The sequence below is a fragment of the Bombina bombina genome, chromosome 1 (genome assembly GCF_027579735.1).
Source record: "Bombina bombina isolate aBomBom1 chromosome 1, aBomBom1.pri, whole genome shotgun sequence".
Classification (NCBI taxonomy): Eukaryota; Metazoa; Chordata; class Amphibia; order Anura; family Bombinatoridae; genus Bombina; species Bombina bombina.
The window spans coordinates 881913692-881931273 of NC_069499.1; the positions used below are offsets into that span (position 1 = coordinate 881913692).

Here is a 17582-nt window from a genome sequence, read left to right on the forward strand (position 1 = left end):
ACTAACAGTACAAAATGATTTTTTTTAACTTGCTAACCAACCCCCCCCCCCCCATTGCCTAGTTTATAGTGCCAAACTTCACACACCATATATAATATCATAAAAGTATATTTCTAAAAATCCAGAATAGGTTTTTATCTACAGAAATACCTGTTTAGTAGTTGGCTATAAAAATAGCTGTTTACAGAAAAAAATATTTCTTTCTAATGAGATGGTGAGTCAACAGATCATCTAATTACTATTGGGATATTCACCTCCTGGACAGCAGGAGGCGGCAAAGAGTGCCACAGCAAAGCTGTTAAAAATCACCTCCCTTCCCTCCAACTCCAGTCATTCTCTTTTTCTACGTTAGAGTAAGGAAGTGGTAAACTTCGGGTGGACAATTGGGAAGCGGATTTTCTGAGCAGACAGACCTTTCATCTCGTCAGAATGCCAAGCTCCCGAGGTACGGGTCGAGGTACAGGGACCCTCAGGCGGTTCTGATAGATGCTTTGGCAGTTCCTTGGAACTTCAGTCTTGCATACCTATTTCCTCTGTTCGCTCTCCTTCCTCGAGTTGGTATGCAGACCTAGTGGAGATGTCATCTCTCCCCCCTTGGAAGCTTTCTCTAAGGAAGGACCTTCTACTTCAAGGGCCCTTCCTTCATCGAAATCTAGTTTCTCTGAAGCCGACTGCTTGGAGATTGAACGCTTAATTTTATCTAAGCGAATTTTTTTTTATTCGGTCATTGAGACCATGATTCAGGCTCGCAAGCCTGTTACCCAGAAAATTTACCATAAGATATGGTGAAAATATCTGTATTGGTGTGAATCCAAAGTCTACTCTTGGAGTAGAGTTCGGATTCCTAGGATTTTATCTTTTCTCCAAGAAGGTTTGGAGAAGGTTTTTATTGGCAAGTTCCTTGAAGGGTCAGATTTCTGCCTTGTCTGTTTTGTTACATAAACATCTGGCAGAGGTTCCAGATGTTCAGTCGTTCTGTCAGGTCTTGGTCAGAATCAGGTCTGTGTTCAAACCTGTTACTTCTCCCTAGAGTCTTAATCTTGTGCTTAAGGTTCTTCAGCAGGCTCTGTTTGAGCCTATGCATTCCTTAGATATTATGTTATCTCGGAAGGTTTTGTTTCTTGTTGCTATTTCTTCTGCTCGTAGAGTCTCTGAGCTCTCTGCTTTACAGTATGAGTCTCCGTACCTTATTTTTAATTCGGATAAAGTATTTTTACATACTAAATTAGGGTTTCTTCCTAAAGTAGTTTCAGACCGGAACATTAATCAGGAGATTGTTCCTTCTTTATGTCCTAATACTTCTTATAAGGAACGTCTTCTGCACAACCTAGATGTGGTTGGTGCTCTGAAATTCTATTTACAGGCGACTAAGGATTTTCGTCAGTCTTCTGCTCTGTTTGTAGTTTTTTCTCTGGGTAACGTAAGTAGCAGAAAGCTACGGCTACTTCTCTTTCTTTGTGGCTGAAGAGTATAATTCACTTTGCCTGGACAGCAGCCTCCTGAGAAGGTTACAGCTCATTCTACGAGGGCTTTTTCCTCTTTCTGGGCATTCAAAAATGAAGCTTCTGTGGAACAGATTTGCAAGGCTGCAACTTGGTCCTCTCTACACACTTTTTCAAAATTCTATAAGTTTGATACTTTTGCCTTGGCTGAGGCTTCCTTTGGGAGAAAGGTTTTTCAAGCAGTGGTGCCTTCTGTTTAGGTTCCCTGTCTTGTCCCTCCCTTATCATCTGTGTCCACTAGCTTGGGTATTGATTCCCAATAGTAGTTAGATGATCTGTGCACTCACCGTGTCATTAGAAAGAAAACAAAATGTATGCTTACCTGATAAATTTATTTATTTCTTGACACAGAGAGTCCATAGCCCGCCCTGTTTTTGATGACAGTGCATTTTTTTGTTATGTTATAAACCTCAGGTACCTCTGCACCTTGTTGCTTCTTTTCTCTTCTTTACTTTGGTCGGATGACTGGAGTTGGAGGGAAGGGAGGTGATTTTTAACAGATTTGCTGTGGTGCTCTTTGCCGTCTCCTGCTGGCCAGGAGGTGAATATCCCAATAGTAATTAGATGATCTGTGGACTCACCGTGTCAAGAAAGAAATACATTTATCAGGTAAGCATACATTTCGTTTTCATCTTTATTTTTAATATATTATTGATTAGATAGAAAGAATAGAAAAAAGTGATAATAAAGAATCTCCCATATCAAACACAGATATTAAAAATGTAAATTCTTAATGATATAGCTAATATACGGGTAGATTACGAGATTTAAACAGGGTGCGAAACTAACGCCAAAAATGTTGTGTTATTTCACTCTCCATAGCGCTGCCATTACGAGTTACTGAAAAGCCTCCTTGTGCGTGCAATATGGTGGCGTTAAGCTCCATACCGCACAAAATCCAAGGGCTGCTTTGACGTGCTCGTGCACGCTTTTCCCCATAGACATCAATGGGGAGAGAGTGTTAGAAAAAAAACTAACACCTGCTATCGTGGAATGAAAAATCTCTGTAACGTAGCCCCATTGATGTCTATGGGGGAAAAATGTTACATTTAAACCTAACACCCTAACATGAACCCCAAGTCTAAACACCCCTAATCCGCCGCCCCCTACATCGCTGACACCTAAATAAATGTATTAACCCCTAATCTGCCGCTCCCGACAACGCCGACACTAATTAAAGCTATTAACCCCTAATCCGACACTCCCCGACATCGCTGCTACTATAATAAAGTTATTAACCCATATTCCGCTCTCTGACATCACCGACACTATAATAAAGCTATTAACCCCTAATCCGCTGCTCCCCGACATTGCTGAAACTAGAATAAAGCTATTAACCCCTAAACCTCTAGTCTCCCACATTGCCGCCACTAAATAAACCTATTAATCCCTAAACTGCTGTATACCAGATGGTATACAGCACTAGAGCAGTTCTCCTGCCCTCATGAGACTGTAAAACACAGAAAAACCGCAGGAGAAGTGGAGGATGAGAACCTAACTGAAAATCTATGCCACTATAGAAAAATAAAACAACGCAGCAAACCGCAAGTATTAAGCCATAATCCATCTAGTTAAAATCACTAACCTGAAAACATGGTGCTTTTGTTTCTCTTTCTACTATGCCCTTATACTCAAAAGCTGCAGGAATAGGGGGGGGAGTGGCAACTGTGCTGAAAGTTAGAGCAAAGAATCTACTAATCTGCAAATGATAGCACACTGATTAAAGTTATACAGAGCCTTTAACCTACTTCCCCACTACTTCATTAGAGACTGATATATTACTGCACATTTATGTAATATAGGGATACTCTCTTGGATTCTTATCAAGAAGAATAGCCCTTCTCCTACCCTCACTAATTAATTACCGGACCTCAGTGGAGGTTATGGAATAGCTGCAGCAAAGATCTTTTTTTTTTTTTATCCTGTCTTTTATTCTTGCAAAAAAAAGAATACTAATAAGCCGGAAAGGGGGCAGAAGCATCCAGCTCATAAAACGCCTTCGGTCAACACCTTCTTTAAACTGCATGATAATGGAGCCCAGGTGGAGGTGCCAACTGTACCCCATAATCCAAAAGCACCATCAGACTCAGAAGATGAAGAAACCTGCACAGATAATATGGTCTCTATATCTCAAACCTTGTTGGAATCTTTGCCATCTAAAAAAGACTTCACAACATTATTGTCACAAGTACGCAGCTGCATTAAAGAAGAAATCTCAGGCCTCAGAAAAGACATTAATGAAATAGGAAACAAGGTTGAATACCTTGAGGAGGTTCAAGAAAGCAACCAGGAAGAAATATCTATTTTGCAGCAACAACTAAAATGTCAGGAAACCTCCATTATGCAGCTTCACGATAAGCTTGAGGACTTAGAGAACATGGAAAGGCGTCAAAATCTTAGAATCCGGGGAGTGCCGGAATCAGTTCTCACCTCATCAATACCGGGATACCTGCAGGAGCTCTTTACACACATTAAAGGGGCCCCGTACGACCAACCCATTCAATTTGATAGAGCCCATAGGGCATTGCGCCCCAAATCACTGGATCCAAAGAAACCTAGGGACATCATTTTAAAATTTAAAGATTATTCCCAGAAAGAAGAAGTCTCACAACTTGCACACAAACAGAGATCTATTAATTTTCAGGATAGCAACATCCAAATTTTTGCGGATTTGGCCCCAAGAACCTTGCTAAGACGGAGGGAATTCAACCACCTCACAGCACATTTAAGGAACTTAAACATTGCATATTGGTGGGATTTCCCATGCTTGGTCCAGGTCATCAGACAAGGTCAAAGATTCGTATGCAATGATGTCCTGGAGACAGAAAGCTTTTGTGCAGACCTACATATCGACCCACCACTTGAACCCATTATATCTTCAGGATCACGTGAACAACTCAGAAAGAAAGATGTCTCAAAGCCTCAAAGAACAAAATGGCAAACAGTGCCGGCCAAAAGACTTAGACCTGCTCATTCTGGTCCTTCTCAGGAAACAGTAGAACCCCATGAACACTCTTCACAGCAAGGGGTAACAGATTTTAGAAGAATTACTGTGTCTCCTTCCATGGTGGAGATGTGGTGTTTATGTTATTCAGTTCAACAGTCTGCTTTTTACTGGCTAAAAGTTCAAGTTAGGCCTATTTTGAAATGTTTGTGGCAGTTAGCTGTTCATCACCACGAAATACATAGCTAACCTGATGTTACTTGTGGGAAGGTACCTCTGCCCCTTCTAGTCTTCCTGGAGATTGTGGGGTAAGAATCACCGAGTGGTAAGATAAAAGCACGATTACCCAGTTGTATTGACTATACTGGTTATATCTCTTAAAAACCTTTATACCCTGTTGATATTTGTTAAATTTGCAAACCTGAGTCACTCCAGATTTCAACTGACTCTATATGAACACTTTTGATTAAACGGGGTTATTGACTTACCAGGTTCTACGTATCCCCTTTCCCCATAAAGATGTGTGGACTTTAACAATTGGTCAGTTGCTCCATTATTTAATACTTATAGATTTAATCATTCTAGCTCCGAAACGAATATAATAGTCAGTTACTTATTGTTATTTACTTTTAGCTAATTTGTTGTTATCAATGTTTGGTTGCTCCCTTTTCCCCTCTAACTATTTTAGAGGCTGCTGCTCAGAGTTCACTGCGCAGTTGAATCACTGAACCATAGTACAGTTTAGTTAATATAGACTTGTTATGATCTAATGATATTTATTTGTGTTAGAGCTATAGGTCAGACGGGGATATCTCCCCAGTTTTTTGTTGTTGTTTAAAATACAATGTATCTTACTAGTTTTTGGATTCCTTCTTTGAATCCTACAATTAGAGATTTCTCTCTCAGTATGTATATACAAATTGCTTATTACTGTCATTTCTGTCAATCTCCCACTTTCTTTTTCTTTTCTAAATATTGGTCTTACATGTGTTATATATGGCGCTTGCAGGGGTATTCATCGTATCTACAAATTTTTTACAGCTCAATATGGTTGATATAAAGGGACATTCGTTAACATTTATGACCCAAAATGTGAAAGGGTTTAACGTACCACACAAACGTTCTATGGCCTTACGTGATATAAAACTAAAAAAGTGTGACATTTTATTTTTACAAGAGACACACTTTAGGAAAAACTTTGAACCTAAATATTTCTCACCTCACTATACCCAACACTATCATAACAGTCACCCTGACAAAAAAATAAATGGGGTTAGTATCCTTTTCCATAACTAAGTACCATTTCAGCTCCACAGTATAGAAGCAGATAAAGAAGGGAGATACCTTGGCCTGAAGGGCCTTCTATTTGGAAGACCAATCACGCTGATCAACATTTATGCCCCTAACACAAAACAAAGGCAATTATTTCAAAATATTACTAATATGACTATCCCTTTCACAACAGGCCCCCTATTAGTAGCTGGGGACTTTAATATCCCTCTTGACCCATCGATAGATAGTTCCAATCCAAATATTCTTATTCCCCAAAAATCTCTGAAATCCATATGGTCAAACTTACGCCTTCTTACACTCCATGACACATGGAGAATTTCACACCCACACATTAGGGATTACACTTTCTTTTCAAACCCGAATAAATCATATTCCCAATTAGATTATATTTTAGTAGATCATTTGTTCCTAAGTCTCCTAGAATCCTCCAGGATCTCATCAACCACTTGGTCCGATCATTCTGCAGTCATTAGCAAATTCAGATGGCCCTCTGCTCCAGTTAAGCCATTTCTATGGCGGTCGGACAACTCTATTCTATCTGACCCAATTAGCATACAACACTTAGAAAAGACACTTACAAACTTTTTTCAGGAGAATTTGACACCGGATACTAACACTAGGGTAGTATGGGAAACTCATAAATGTGTTCTTAGGGGAGAACTCATTAAAATTAAAGCGCATAAAACTAAACAATATAGGGAAAAATACACACAACTCGCAGCTGCTCTCTTAGAAGTGGAGCATGAACACAAGCTTGATCCCTCAAACGAAGAGACTCTGAGGAAACTATTAAAACTCAGAACTGAGATAAACAACATGCTACATATTAAATCACAAGAACAAGCATTTTATCTTAAACAAAAAATTTTTACAGAAGGAAATAAACCAGGTAGAATGTTAGCGAGGGCACTCAGACAAAAACAAAACTATTCTTATGTACACCATTTACTAAATGATGCAAATCAAAAGATAGAGGATTCAACCTCTATAGCGGAATTGTTTAGACTATATTATGCAAAGCTCTATGATTTATTTCCCAACAGGAAAACTTTGGAACATGAACATTTATGCTCATCATATCTACAACAGCTTTCAACCCCAGTCTTACAAACAGATATGGTAGAATTCCTCCAAAAACCAATAGATGCCTTAGAAATAGAAAAAGCAATAAAAACTCTGAAGCCAGGGAAAAGCACAGGACCAGATGGGTATACAGGCTTATATTTCAAAACCTTCAAACACATTTTAATTCCCCACCTCCTTACCCTGTTCCAGTCTATAGACCAAAATGAGCCGATGTCCTCGAACATGTTGGAGGCTTTTATAACAGTACTGCCCAAACCAGGCAAATCCCCAGACCAGCCAGCTCACTTCCGACCTATCTCCCTCCTGAATGTTGATTTAAAAATTTGCGCCAAAGTTTTGGCAAATAGACTCAATGCAGTTCTCCCTTTGCTGATTCATGTGGATCAGGCAGGCTTTGTACCTGGTCGAGAGGCCAGGGACAACACCACGCGTGTGCTGCAACTTATGCAATTTGTTTCTTTACATAAAACCCCTTCAATCCTCCTGTCAACAGATGCTGAAAAGGCCTTTGACAGGTTGGATTGGACCTTTTTCAAACTCACCCTCCAGAAATTCGGTATCCCAGAGGAACTTTTCTCCAAAATCTTTGCACTTTATGTGGGCCCAAGAGCCAAAGTTAAAGTGAATGGTATCCTGTCCGGCTCATTTTATATTAAGAATGGGACGAGACAGGGGTGCCCTCTTTCCCCCTTATTATTTGTACTCTCTATGGAACTTTTGGCAATCAAGCTTAGGGGCAGCTCGGAGGTGAGTGGTCTGCAGATTAACCAGACACAATACAAAGCTACATTGTTTGCGGACGACTTACTGCTTTCCCTTACCAACCCGACTAAATCCCTCCCTGCAGCTTGCATAATTTTGCCCAATACGGGAGAGCCTCAAACTACGCAATAAACTCTTCCAAATCGGAATTACTTCCAATGGAAATGTCTCTGGCAGAATGTAAACGATTGGAAGTTGATTATCCATATTAGATTCAAACCAAAACGTTAAAGTACTTAGGCGTACATTTATCACCTAACCTACATGACCTGTTCAAATATAACTATGAAAGATTTATACATGAATTCAACTCATTTATTGCATCTTGGCTCCCTAAATCAATTACTTGGATAGGAAGGATTAATGTGGTAAAAATGAATTTGTTACATAAACTTTTATATATCTTCCAAACAGTCCCTATCCCACTTCCTAATCACTTCCTCCCTACACTACAGTCCATCACTAACTCTTACATATGGCGTAAAAGACCACCAAGGATATCTAAAACAACACTATATCTGCATCCAACTAGGGGAGGGCTAGGTGTACCAAATCTCCAGAATTACAAATATGCCACTATCCTTCAGAGGATTGTTGATTGGTGTTACCAGTCAGCAACTTCATCTAAAGCCTGGGTCTCCCTGGAACACGACTTAACGGGGATACCCCAACTAGGGAGCTATTAATGGCTTCCCCCTGAACACCGACCTTCTACAATCCAAAACTATCCCATTATAAAAGAAACTTTTCAAGTATGGTCTAGACAGATACAGAAAAACACCTCGTTCTCTAGTATCCCATCCCCTCTCACACCATCACTCTCCAATCCTGACTTCTTGGTGGGGAATTCTCCACCAAACAATTTAAAACTAGACATCCATGGACTTCTCCCGGTCTATCTGTTGACGGAGGCAACAAAAATAATCCCAATGACACAAATGCAAAACTTGGAGAACGACTTCTTCGCTACCTGGCTAAGATATAATCAGCTGACACATTTTATCAACACTCATAAAAACAAACGGGATCTGGTGCATACTCGCACTAGATTTGAACAACTCTGTAGTGCACCTCACCAATCAGCCCATACTATATCTCTTTTGTATGCTATTCTGAACTCACCTCCAACAGACCACCTTTCTTCTTACACACAAAAATGGCAAAAAGACCTTGCGTGGCAAGTATCAGTTGAGGAATGGAATAAAATTTTCCACAACATAGCCAAATCTTCTCACTCGGCCTCCCTGCTGGAAGTCAATTATAAACTCTTAATGAGATGGTATTTGACCACGCAACGCCTACAATGCAACCAAGAGGGTTCCATGTACCATATTTGGTGGTCATGTCCTAGTATTCAGCCGTTTTGGTGCTCCATAACTAAGGAAATTAACAAACTCCTAGGACGCGACATTCCTCTAGATCCAGTAGTTTTACTCTTCCATGATATTCCCAAAATGCAATCTAAGGCCCACACTAGGCTTCTACACATTGCATTGAATAGGGCTAAGCAAGTCATTCCTCGGAAATGGAAACAGGAGATTACTCCTACGACTGACGAGTGGCTTGCTCAGCTTTCGCTAAATATACGACTAGAGAGGTTTCATTACTTCTCCATTAACCAATTGGATTTCTATTGCGAGATTCTCTTCCTATGGGAATCCAGACCCCGCAGCTAATTACCAGGAGGACGCAAGATAACCTAACACCCTTGATAGGGGTAAGCCCATACTGTAATTTTAATATCCCTCAACAAACTTTATTTCACTTCACTCAGGAACACGTGTATCTGACCTCTTCTCTTTCTTTCCTCTTCCTTTCCTTCGTTTGTCTATGCTTCTTTTTCTTTATGTCCTGCTAAACACTTGCAAAATTCATATTGACAATTCTCTATGTAACCAATATTGATAATTGTTGTTTGATGGCCTTTCTAGTCCATTTTTTTATTGTATTATTTTGTTTAACCCACAACAAAGGACACCAAGGTACATTTCAAATTAAAAACATCATTATATAGTGCTGAATGTTATTATACTGATGCAGATACCACTGATCCTATAACCAGCCCTTGTCTGGCTATACACATGAGCCAGTGTCACTACTGTGTCATTATATAGTGCTGAATGTTATTATACTGATGCGGATACCACTGATCCTATAACCAGCTCTCCTCTGGCTATACACATGAGCCAGTGTCACTACTGTGTCATTATATAGTGCTGAATGTTATTATACTGATGCGGATACCACTGATCCTATAACCAGCTCTCCTCTGGCTATAACCATGTGCCAGTGTCACTTCTGTGTCTTTGTATAGTGCTGGGTGTTATTATACAGATGCAGATACACATCCAGTATTTCACCCAGGCTTTAATTTATTCCATAACTTATCGCCCAATATCGCTAGCAGTCTCTTGACAAGCCACTAACTTTATTCACACTGCATTCCCCCTTTCCTATTATTTAATCAGAAAGAAAATATATATTTAAGTTGTGAATCACAACCTTAGTATATCTTTCTAATTAAATACTACTTATAATAAACCTCAGGTGCTGGTTAAAGTGCTTTACCTTTGCATGTAAAGCTCCAGGGACACAGTGGTAGCTTGCTTCTTGAATCTTCCCTCTCTCTTAGTCTCACTCAGAGTACTTTTCCTGGTACTAAGCGGCATCATGTGGGAGTGGCCACAACCCTACGTGTCTCAAGGAGGAGTCAGGATAAGCATTCATCTGTCCTACTCCTCCCCGTGTATGGACACCTTGCCTATCCCTGGTTTAAACTTTAAATTAGCATAACTATTCTAATACAATTAAAAAAAATACCAATTAAAAAATCTAAATTACAATTTAAAAAAAAAAAACTAACACTACGAAAAAAAGAAAAAAAAATCTAAAATTACAAAAAATAATAAACACTAAATTGTAAAAAATAATAAAACACTAAGCTTACAAAAAATTTGTAGGGCATTGCCCTAAGTTAAAGGGACAGTAAACCTTAAAAATAATGTTATATAATTCTGCACATAGTGCAGAATTATATAACATTATTTAAGTGCCATAGCACTAAGTGCAGCTCGCTCCTGTCACAGGAGCGAGCTGCACTTAGTCTTATGGCGCGGTCGGGCCGGGCTGTGACTATACAGCTGGCCCGATGCGCTGACTAAATATAACAGACCCGCTCAGCAGAGAGCGGGTCTGTAAAAGCGCCATATTTTTTCATATTAAAAGGTAAAAAAGGCTTTTAGAACTATAGCACTTAAATAATGTTATATAATTCTGCACTATGTGCAGAATTATATAACATTATTTTTAAGGTTTACTGTCCCTTTAAACAGCTCTTTTACCTGTAAAAAAATAACAAGTCCTACCAACAGTAAAACCCACCACCCAACCAACCCCCCCAAAATAAAAAACTAACTCTAAAAGAAAACTAAGCTACCCATTGCCCCTAAAGGAGCATTTGTATGGGCATTCAGCTCTTTTTCAATGTCCTTTAAAAGGGCATTCAGATCTTTTAAACAAGCCCTAATCTAAAAAAAACACCCAAACAAAACTTAACACTAACCCTAGAATATCTACTCACGGTTCCTGAAGTCCGGAGATCCATCTCCATCCAGGCGGTGAGAAGTCTTCATCCAGGCGCCAATATCTTCATCCATCCCGGGGGCGTCTTCTATCTTCATCCCGGCGGCCCAGAGCGGAACCATCCTGGAAACCGAAGACATCCTGCGCTTGAGCGTCCTCTTTATACGGTCACCGCCGTACACTGAAGTTGAATGCAAGGTAGCCGATTCAAATTTGCGTACCTTGCATTCCTATTGGCTAATTTGATTCTTCAAATTCAAATCAGCCAATAGGATGAGAGCTTCTGAAATCCTATTGGCTGTTCAAAAGAGCTGAATGCCCTTTTAAGGGCAATGATAAAGAGCTGACTGCCCTTTTACCAACACGACTCGTAATATGCGTTACTGGCCATTACGCTGGAATTGCCATTTTTTCAGCATTAAAAGCCGTAACGACAAACTTGTAATCTAGGTGATAGCCTGTAAATAAGTAATATTTTTTATAGACCTGAACTGGCATGCATTTTTCATGACTCAACTAATAATGCTATATTTTAATAAGGGCTTATGAACCTCCAGACCGAATTTAAGCCATGAAAGTATATATTTTCTAAAGGTATACACCTTAGGGAATATAAAAATTCCCTAAGGCAAATACTTGTCCTGAAAGTACCCTTTAAAGGGACATTGTTTACAGGATTTTCTTTTTCTACTGTTGTTTTTACCTACTGTATTTAAAGTGTGTCACCTATGTTCAAAAACATGTGCTGAATTTCAACCACCTTACCAAACCCTATAGTCTTAAATGTATACGTTTGTAATCCTTTATGTTTAAATTGCCATGCTCGCCCCCTTCGTGTTTTTCAGAACTGCTCATTCAGGGGGTTCCCTCATGTAGAAGCTTTTGTGAAATCTGCGACAAGCCGGATATAAGCTCATTCATAGCCAGCTCTGTCAGAAAGTTGTGCCACAATTGCAGTGTTGACATTGGAGGTACAATGTGCAATTTAAAAAATGGTTTTACACAGTGTAGTTATATACATAACAAATGGAATGTGTGTTTGGGGGCTAGGATTACGGATCTGAGCCATCTAAGATGAGCAGTCATATAGGAATGTGCTGATTGGATATAGGGATATACTGTACCATTTTCAGCAATAGCGCAATTGCTCTCTTTAGACATGTAGAAAGCCCATGGTGTAGCATATTATAACGCGTGGGGGGGCGTGTCAAGACTAGATCTCTACTCAGCTCTTTTCTGAGGGTGTCCCAGCATTGCACAGCTGACACACTGGAGTGGATATTTTTAGGTTAACAATAAACAAATTGTTTTATTATCTCTGGTCGATTTATGCCTTTTATAAGTGGTATCAACTTATTTTGTAATGTAACTACACTGGCCCTTTAAGAGCACCAGGCACGGAGAGACCTAACACAGAGACACAACATTGCTGGTGCTTAGCATTGTGATTCTTTATAGGGAAGCTGCTCACACATTGCTGCGCCTTGTACCACCACTAGACAGTAAGGGTTTTACCATCCCACTTTCCAGCTAAGCTGTTTTGGCTAGCGCTGGAAGCCCACTTCTCTTTGTGTTAAATATATAAATCAGTGTTTAAATATATTTGGCCAGGAGGGAAAAATTATAATCCTAACTACAGCTACCCAATCCCCCAGCACAATAATTTGTAACCACAGGTACCTAATTCACACTAGAGCTATTAATCCCACCTTCACCTAACTCACGCCTAGATTTAGAGTTTTGTCGGTAAAGACCCGCGTAGCTAACGCTGCTTTTTTTTCCAGCGCACCCTTAAGACAACGCTGGTATTTAGAGTTGTCTGAAGGGCTGCGTTAAACTCCAAAAAGGGAGCGTAGAGCCTAATTTACCACCACTTCAACCCTCAATACCAGCGTTGCTTACGATAGCGGCTATCTGGAAAAACGTGCTCGTGCACGATTCCCCCATAGGAAACAATGATGCAGTTTGGGCAGAAAAAAAACCTAACACCTGCAAAAAAGCAGTGTTAAGCTCTCAACTTAGCCCCATTGTTTCCTATGGGGAAACAGTTTCTAAGTCTGCACCTAACACCCTAACATGAACCCCGAGTCTAAACACCCCTAACCTTACACTTATTAACCGCTAATCTGCCGCTCCCCGACATCGCCAACACCTGCATTATATTATTAACCCCTAATCTTCCGCTCCGTACTCCGCCGCAACCTACATTATGTCTATGTACCCCTAATCTGCTGCCCCTAACATCGCCAACACCTACATAATATTTATTAACCCCTAATCTGCCCCCCCACGTTGCTGCTACCTACCTACACTTATTAACCCCTAATCTGCCGACCGGAGCTCGCCGCCACTATAGTAAATGTATTAACCCCTAAACCCTCGCACTCCCGCCTCACAAACCCTATAATAAACAGTATTAACCCCTAATCTGCCCTCCCTAACATCGCCGCCACCTAACTTCAAGTATTAACCCCTAATCTGCCGACCGGACCTCACCACTACTATAATAAATGTATTAACCCCTAAAGCTAAGTCTAACCCTAACACCCCCCTAAGTTAAATATAATTTTAATCTAACAAAATAAATTAAATATTATTAACTAAAGTATTCCTGTTTAAAACTAAATACTTACCTGTAAAATAAACCTTAATATAGCTACAATATAACGAATAATTATATTGTAGCTATTTTAGGATTTATATTTATTTTACAGGCAACTTTGTATTTATTTTAACTAGGTACAATAGCTATTAAATAGTTATTTACTATTTAATAGCTACCTAGTTAAAATAATTACCAAATTACATGTAAAATAAATCCTAACCTGAGTTACAATTAAACCTAATACTACACTATCAATAAATAAATTAACTACAAGTACCTACAATTACCTACAATTAAATAAACTAAATTACAAAAAAAAAAAACACTAAATTACAAAAAATAAAAAAAATTACAATAATTTTAAGCTAATTACACCTACTCTAAGCCCCCTAATAAAATAACAAAGCCCCCCAAAATAAAAAAAATTCCCTACCCTAATCTAAATTAAAAAAGTTAACAGCTCTATTACCTTACCAGCCCTTAAAAGGGCTTTTTGCGGGGCATGTCCCAAAGAAATCAGCTCTTTTGCCTTTAAAAAAAAACACAATACCACCCACATACCCCTACTCTAACCCAAACCCCCCTTAAATAAACCTAACACTACCCCCCTGAAGATCTCCCTACCTTGAGTCGTCTTCACCCAACCGGGCCGAAGTCTTCATCCGATGGACTAGAAGAGGACATCCAGACCGTCAGAAGTCTTCATCCTATCCAGGCAGAAGAGGGCATCCGGACCGGCAGACATCTTCATCCAAGCGGCATCTTCTATCTTCATCCATCCGACGAGGAGCGGCTCCATCTTCAAGAGCTCTGGCGGGGAACATCCTTCCTGCACGACGACTAGACGACGAATGAAGGTTCCTTTAAGTGACGTCATCCAAGATGGCGTCCCTCGAATTCCAATTGGCTGATAGGATTCTATCAGCCAATCGGAATTAAGGTAGGAAAAATCTGATTGGCTGATTGAATCAGCCAATCAGATTCAAATTCGAGGGACGCCATCTTGGATGACGTCACTTAAAGGAACCTTCATTCGTCGTCTATAGGCTATCCGAATATCCTTAACAGCATCATATACCAGTACTAACCGGAACATGGCAGCCATATACACAATGCTCTCTGAGGTAGACCCCAAGAGGATTAGAAGTAATAGGCAGGACCACATCTAAATTAGTCTGGCAGAGTTATATTAAAGCTATGGATTTGCCATTTGGTTCTCAGGTTTCTATAAGGCAAAGTAAGCTGTAGGGTGATAGAGAGAAGTAAGGTGCGTGAATATGTCAAAAGGAAGACCTCCCTATGTATTTAATATAATGCACACTGAAGCTTACCGGTAGGTCTGTCTTGCAAGATGCTCGTATATTAGGGACTAATACTTTATCCCCTGTACAGGAATCAGTCCAATAAGTATTGGTATAACCATAATGTTACTGTAAGGGAGTGCCTCTGTATGTACAAGGAAGGATAAGCTATAGAGAAGGTTAGGCATCATACTTACAATAGTAACAAGATAAGTTTAGTCATATGAGAGCAGATTAGATATGCAATATGAATCATAACCTGCAAAGAGGCATAGTGGCTTATGAAATACCTATAATATTAGTACCTTATTGTACTAGTGGGAACATATGAAGAGTATGTAGAATTTTCACTGAATTAGACCTTAAAAGGGATAGTTGCTTTAGACATAAATACATTTTGATTAGTTCGGGAGACCCACATGCAAGCTATTTGACCTATGTTTCACAGGTTTTCATAAGGCAGAATAATATGATGCTAGACCTAAACAGAGAGCTGAGCTGCTGCATTTAAGTGAATCTGTTAGTATAGGGTCCTGAGTTATAACCGCCTTTTCTACACGTTTCATCAAAGTGGCCCAGTTGTCTAAGCATAGTATAAATATGGAATACCTCCAGTAGACTAGTACAAGGGAAGTTGTTGCAAAGTTAAATATCTAGACATTTTCCTCTGTCAAGCAAGCCCATAATAGGCCATAGCGTTAACATAGAGTATATAACAATGATTAAAGTAACTTGTAGAGTGTTTTACCCTTATATAGCTATGGAGCTATTATTATCATACCACATATGAAATGCAAACAAATGTACAAAAAAACACAAACATCAACAGTGAGCAGTCTAGTATATAATAAACAATAGAATGGTATTATTCTCTAGGCACTCATCAAAGCTTTTGTACTCCTATAGAGGGAGCCTAACATATGCACACAAGCTAAAACGGCAAGTAAAATTAGGTCAACTTTAAATGTATTGCAGAAAACATGAGAGTATCAGCTAGGCTCATGAGGCAGAGTCTAATTTTGTCATTTAGGTGGAATGAGCGCTTATAGTATTAGAAGGTATGTGCAGGTGGCACAAGTGTCCCAAGCTTGGCTCACACCCTATCCACTGCCCGGTATGTAGTAAATCTGGCCACATAAGGGCTTTTCAGTATATTACTGCGAAGCATGCCATCCATGCTGTGAGTCTCATGTGTGAATTTGCTTTGAGAAGGCCAGGAAAAGATGGAGCCCTAAGTTATCTTTAGGCGGGATCAGATGAACAGCTTAGCAAACAGCCGCAGGAGGCATTGTCTTAAGAAATTACCCTGGGGAAATAAGTACATAGAGTTGTAGCAGAACTGTTGTGTGAATAAAAGTGTCAAGGGGCAGAGGTAAAAGCGTATCAGACCCTCCGTATACCATTCACACACCCAGTGCCGCTGAAAACCTCCAAGTTATCCAATGCCTAAACGAGACCAATTTCCATGCTGCCCGATACTCTGGAGACCTAGACCGCTCGCGGTAAGCCCTCCAAACATACCTAACTTCCCCACATATGGCTCCACCATCGGCGGGACGGCAACCGCTGATCTGGGATAGCCCACATCGCATTTGTACAGCTTGTACCCGGTACTATATGCTAGTATCAAGGGTGCTTGATCAGGGACTTTGTCTCCGGTGAGTTCATATAGGCATGGGTGGGCTCTTAGGGGATCCTGATAGACTCTCTCATAGAATCGTGGCTGGCTCTTGTTAGTATCGGCGCCGTCATGCACCCGATCATGCTTCAGGAGGGCGGCTGCAGTGATGTTAGTATCTGGAGGGCAGGGTGTCAAATCAGAACCGCTTCGCTGGTTGACATGCCGCAGCTGTTTGTAGTAAGACCGCTACTCGATGCACATGTAGATGATGCGGGATTTGAAAATACGTCTCTTCTCCCAAGCTGTAACCAATAAATCTTCTTTTTAGTAGCCATGTAAGGAGCGATCCTAGCAAAGTGTGTCTGTAGCAAATCGGCTCTGCCCTCCGCCATCTTGTTTATAGTGTCGGTCTTCAAAACACATGGTTCTCTCAGTGTATGCACTAGTTCGTGAAAGTTATTTTGCATCTTAAGTGCTATCTCAGACAAAAGCATCCGTATCTCATCCATATTCAGATGCTATATAGTTTTGGCTTTGTTCGAAGCAAGACGGCTACAGTGGGGCCAGGACTGTGTATCTCACCACCTGAAGCGCACAGGCCCTCTCTGGTTGATGCCACGATAGAGTAGTTTGGCCGTAAAAGTACTTCGTAAGGTGATCCTTAGGCAGGGATTAGTAGTTGTCTATTGATATGCTAAAATAACTCACTTCTTCCCTATAAATATATATTAAATTTGGTCTTAGTCGAGGAGCTGTAAGAATATGCGTCTAGTTGCTTCAGCTGTTGGCTCCGCCCTCCAGCTGTTAACTTTTTTAATTTAGATTAGGGTAGGGAAATTTTTTTTTATTTTGGGAGGCTTTGTTATTTTATTAGGGGGCTTAGAGT

General features: G+C 40.1%; 1 protein-coding gene across 1 annotated transcript in view; it reads left to right on the forward strand.

Moving 5' to 3' along the window:
- The window catches only part of RPGRIP1L (RPGRIP1 like), a 440055-nt gene that overhangs the window by 159467 nt on the left and 263006 nt on the right, over positions 1 to 17582 (forward strand). The window contains exons 10-11 of the mRNA XM_053715755.1: positions 3451 to 4580; positions 6783 to 7572. Coding sequence (XP_053571730.1) covers positions 3451 to 4580; positions 6783 to 7572 — 1920 coding nt within the window. The remainder of the gene's footprint in view (positions 1 to 3450; positions 4581 to 6782; positions 7573 to 17582) is intronic.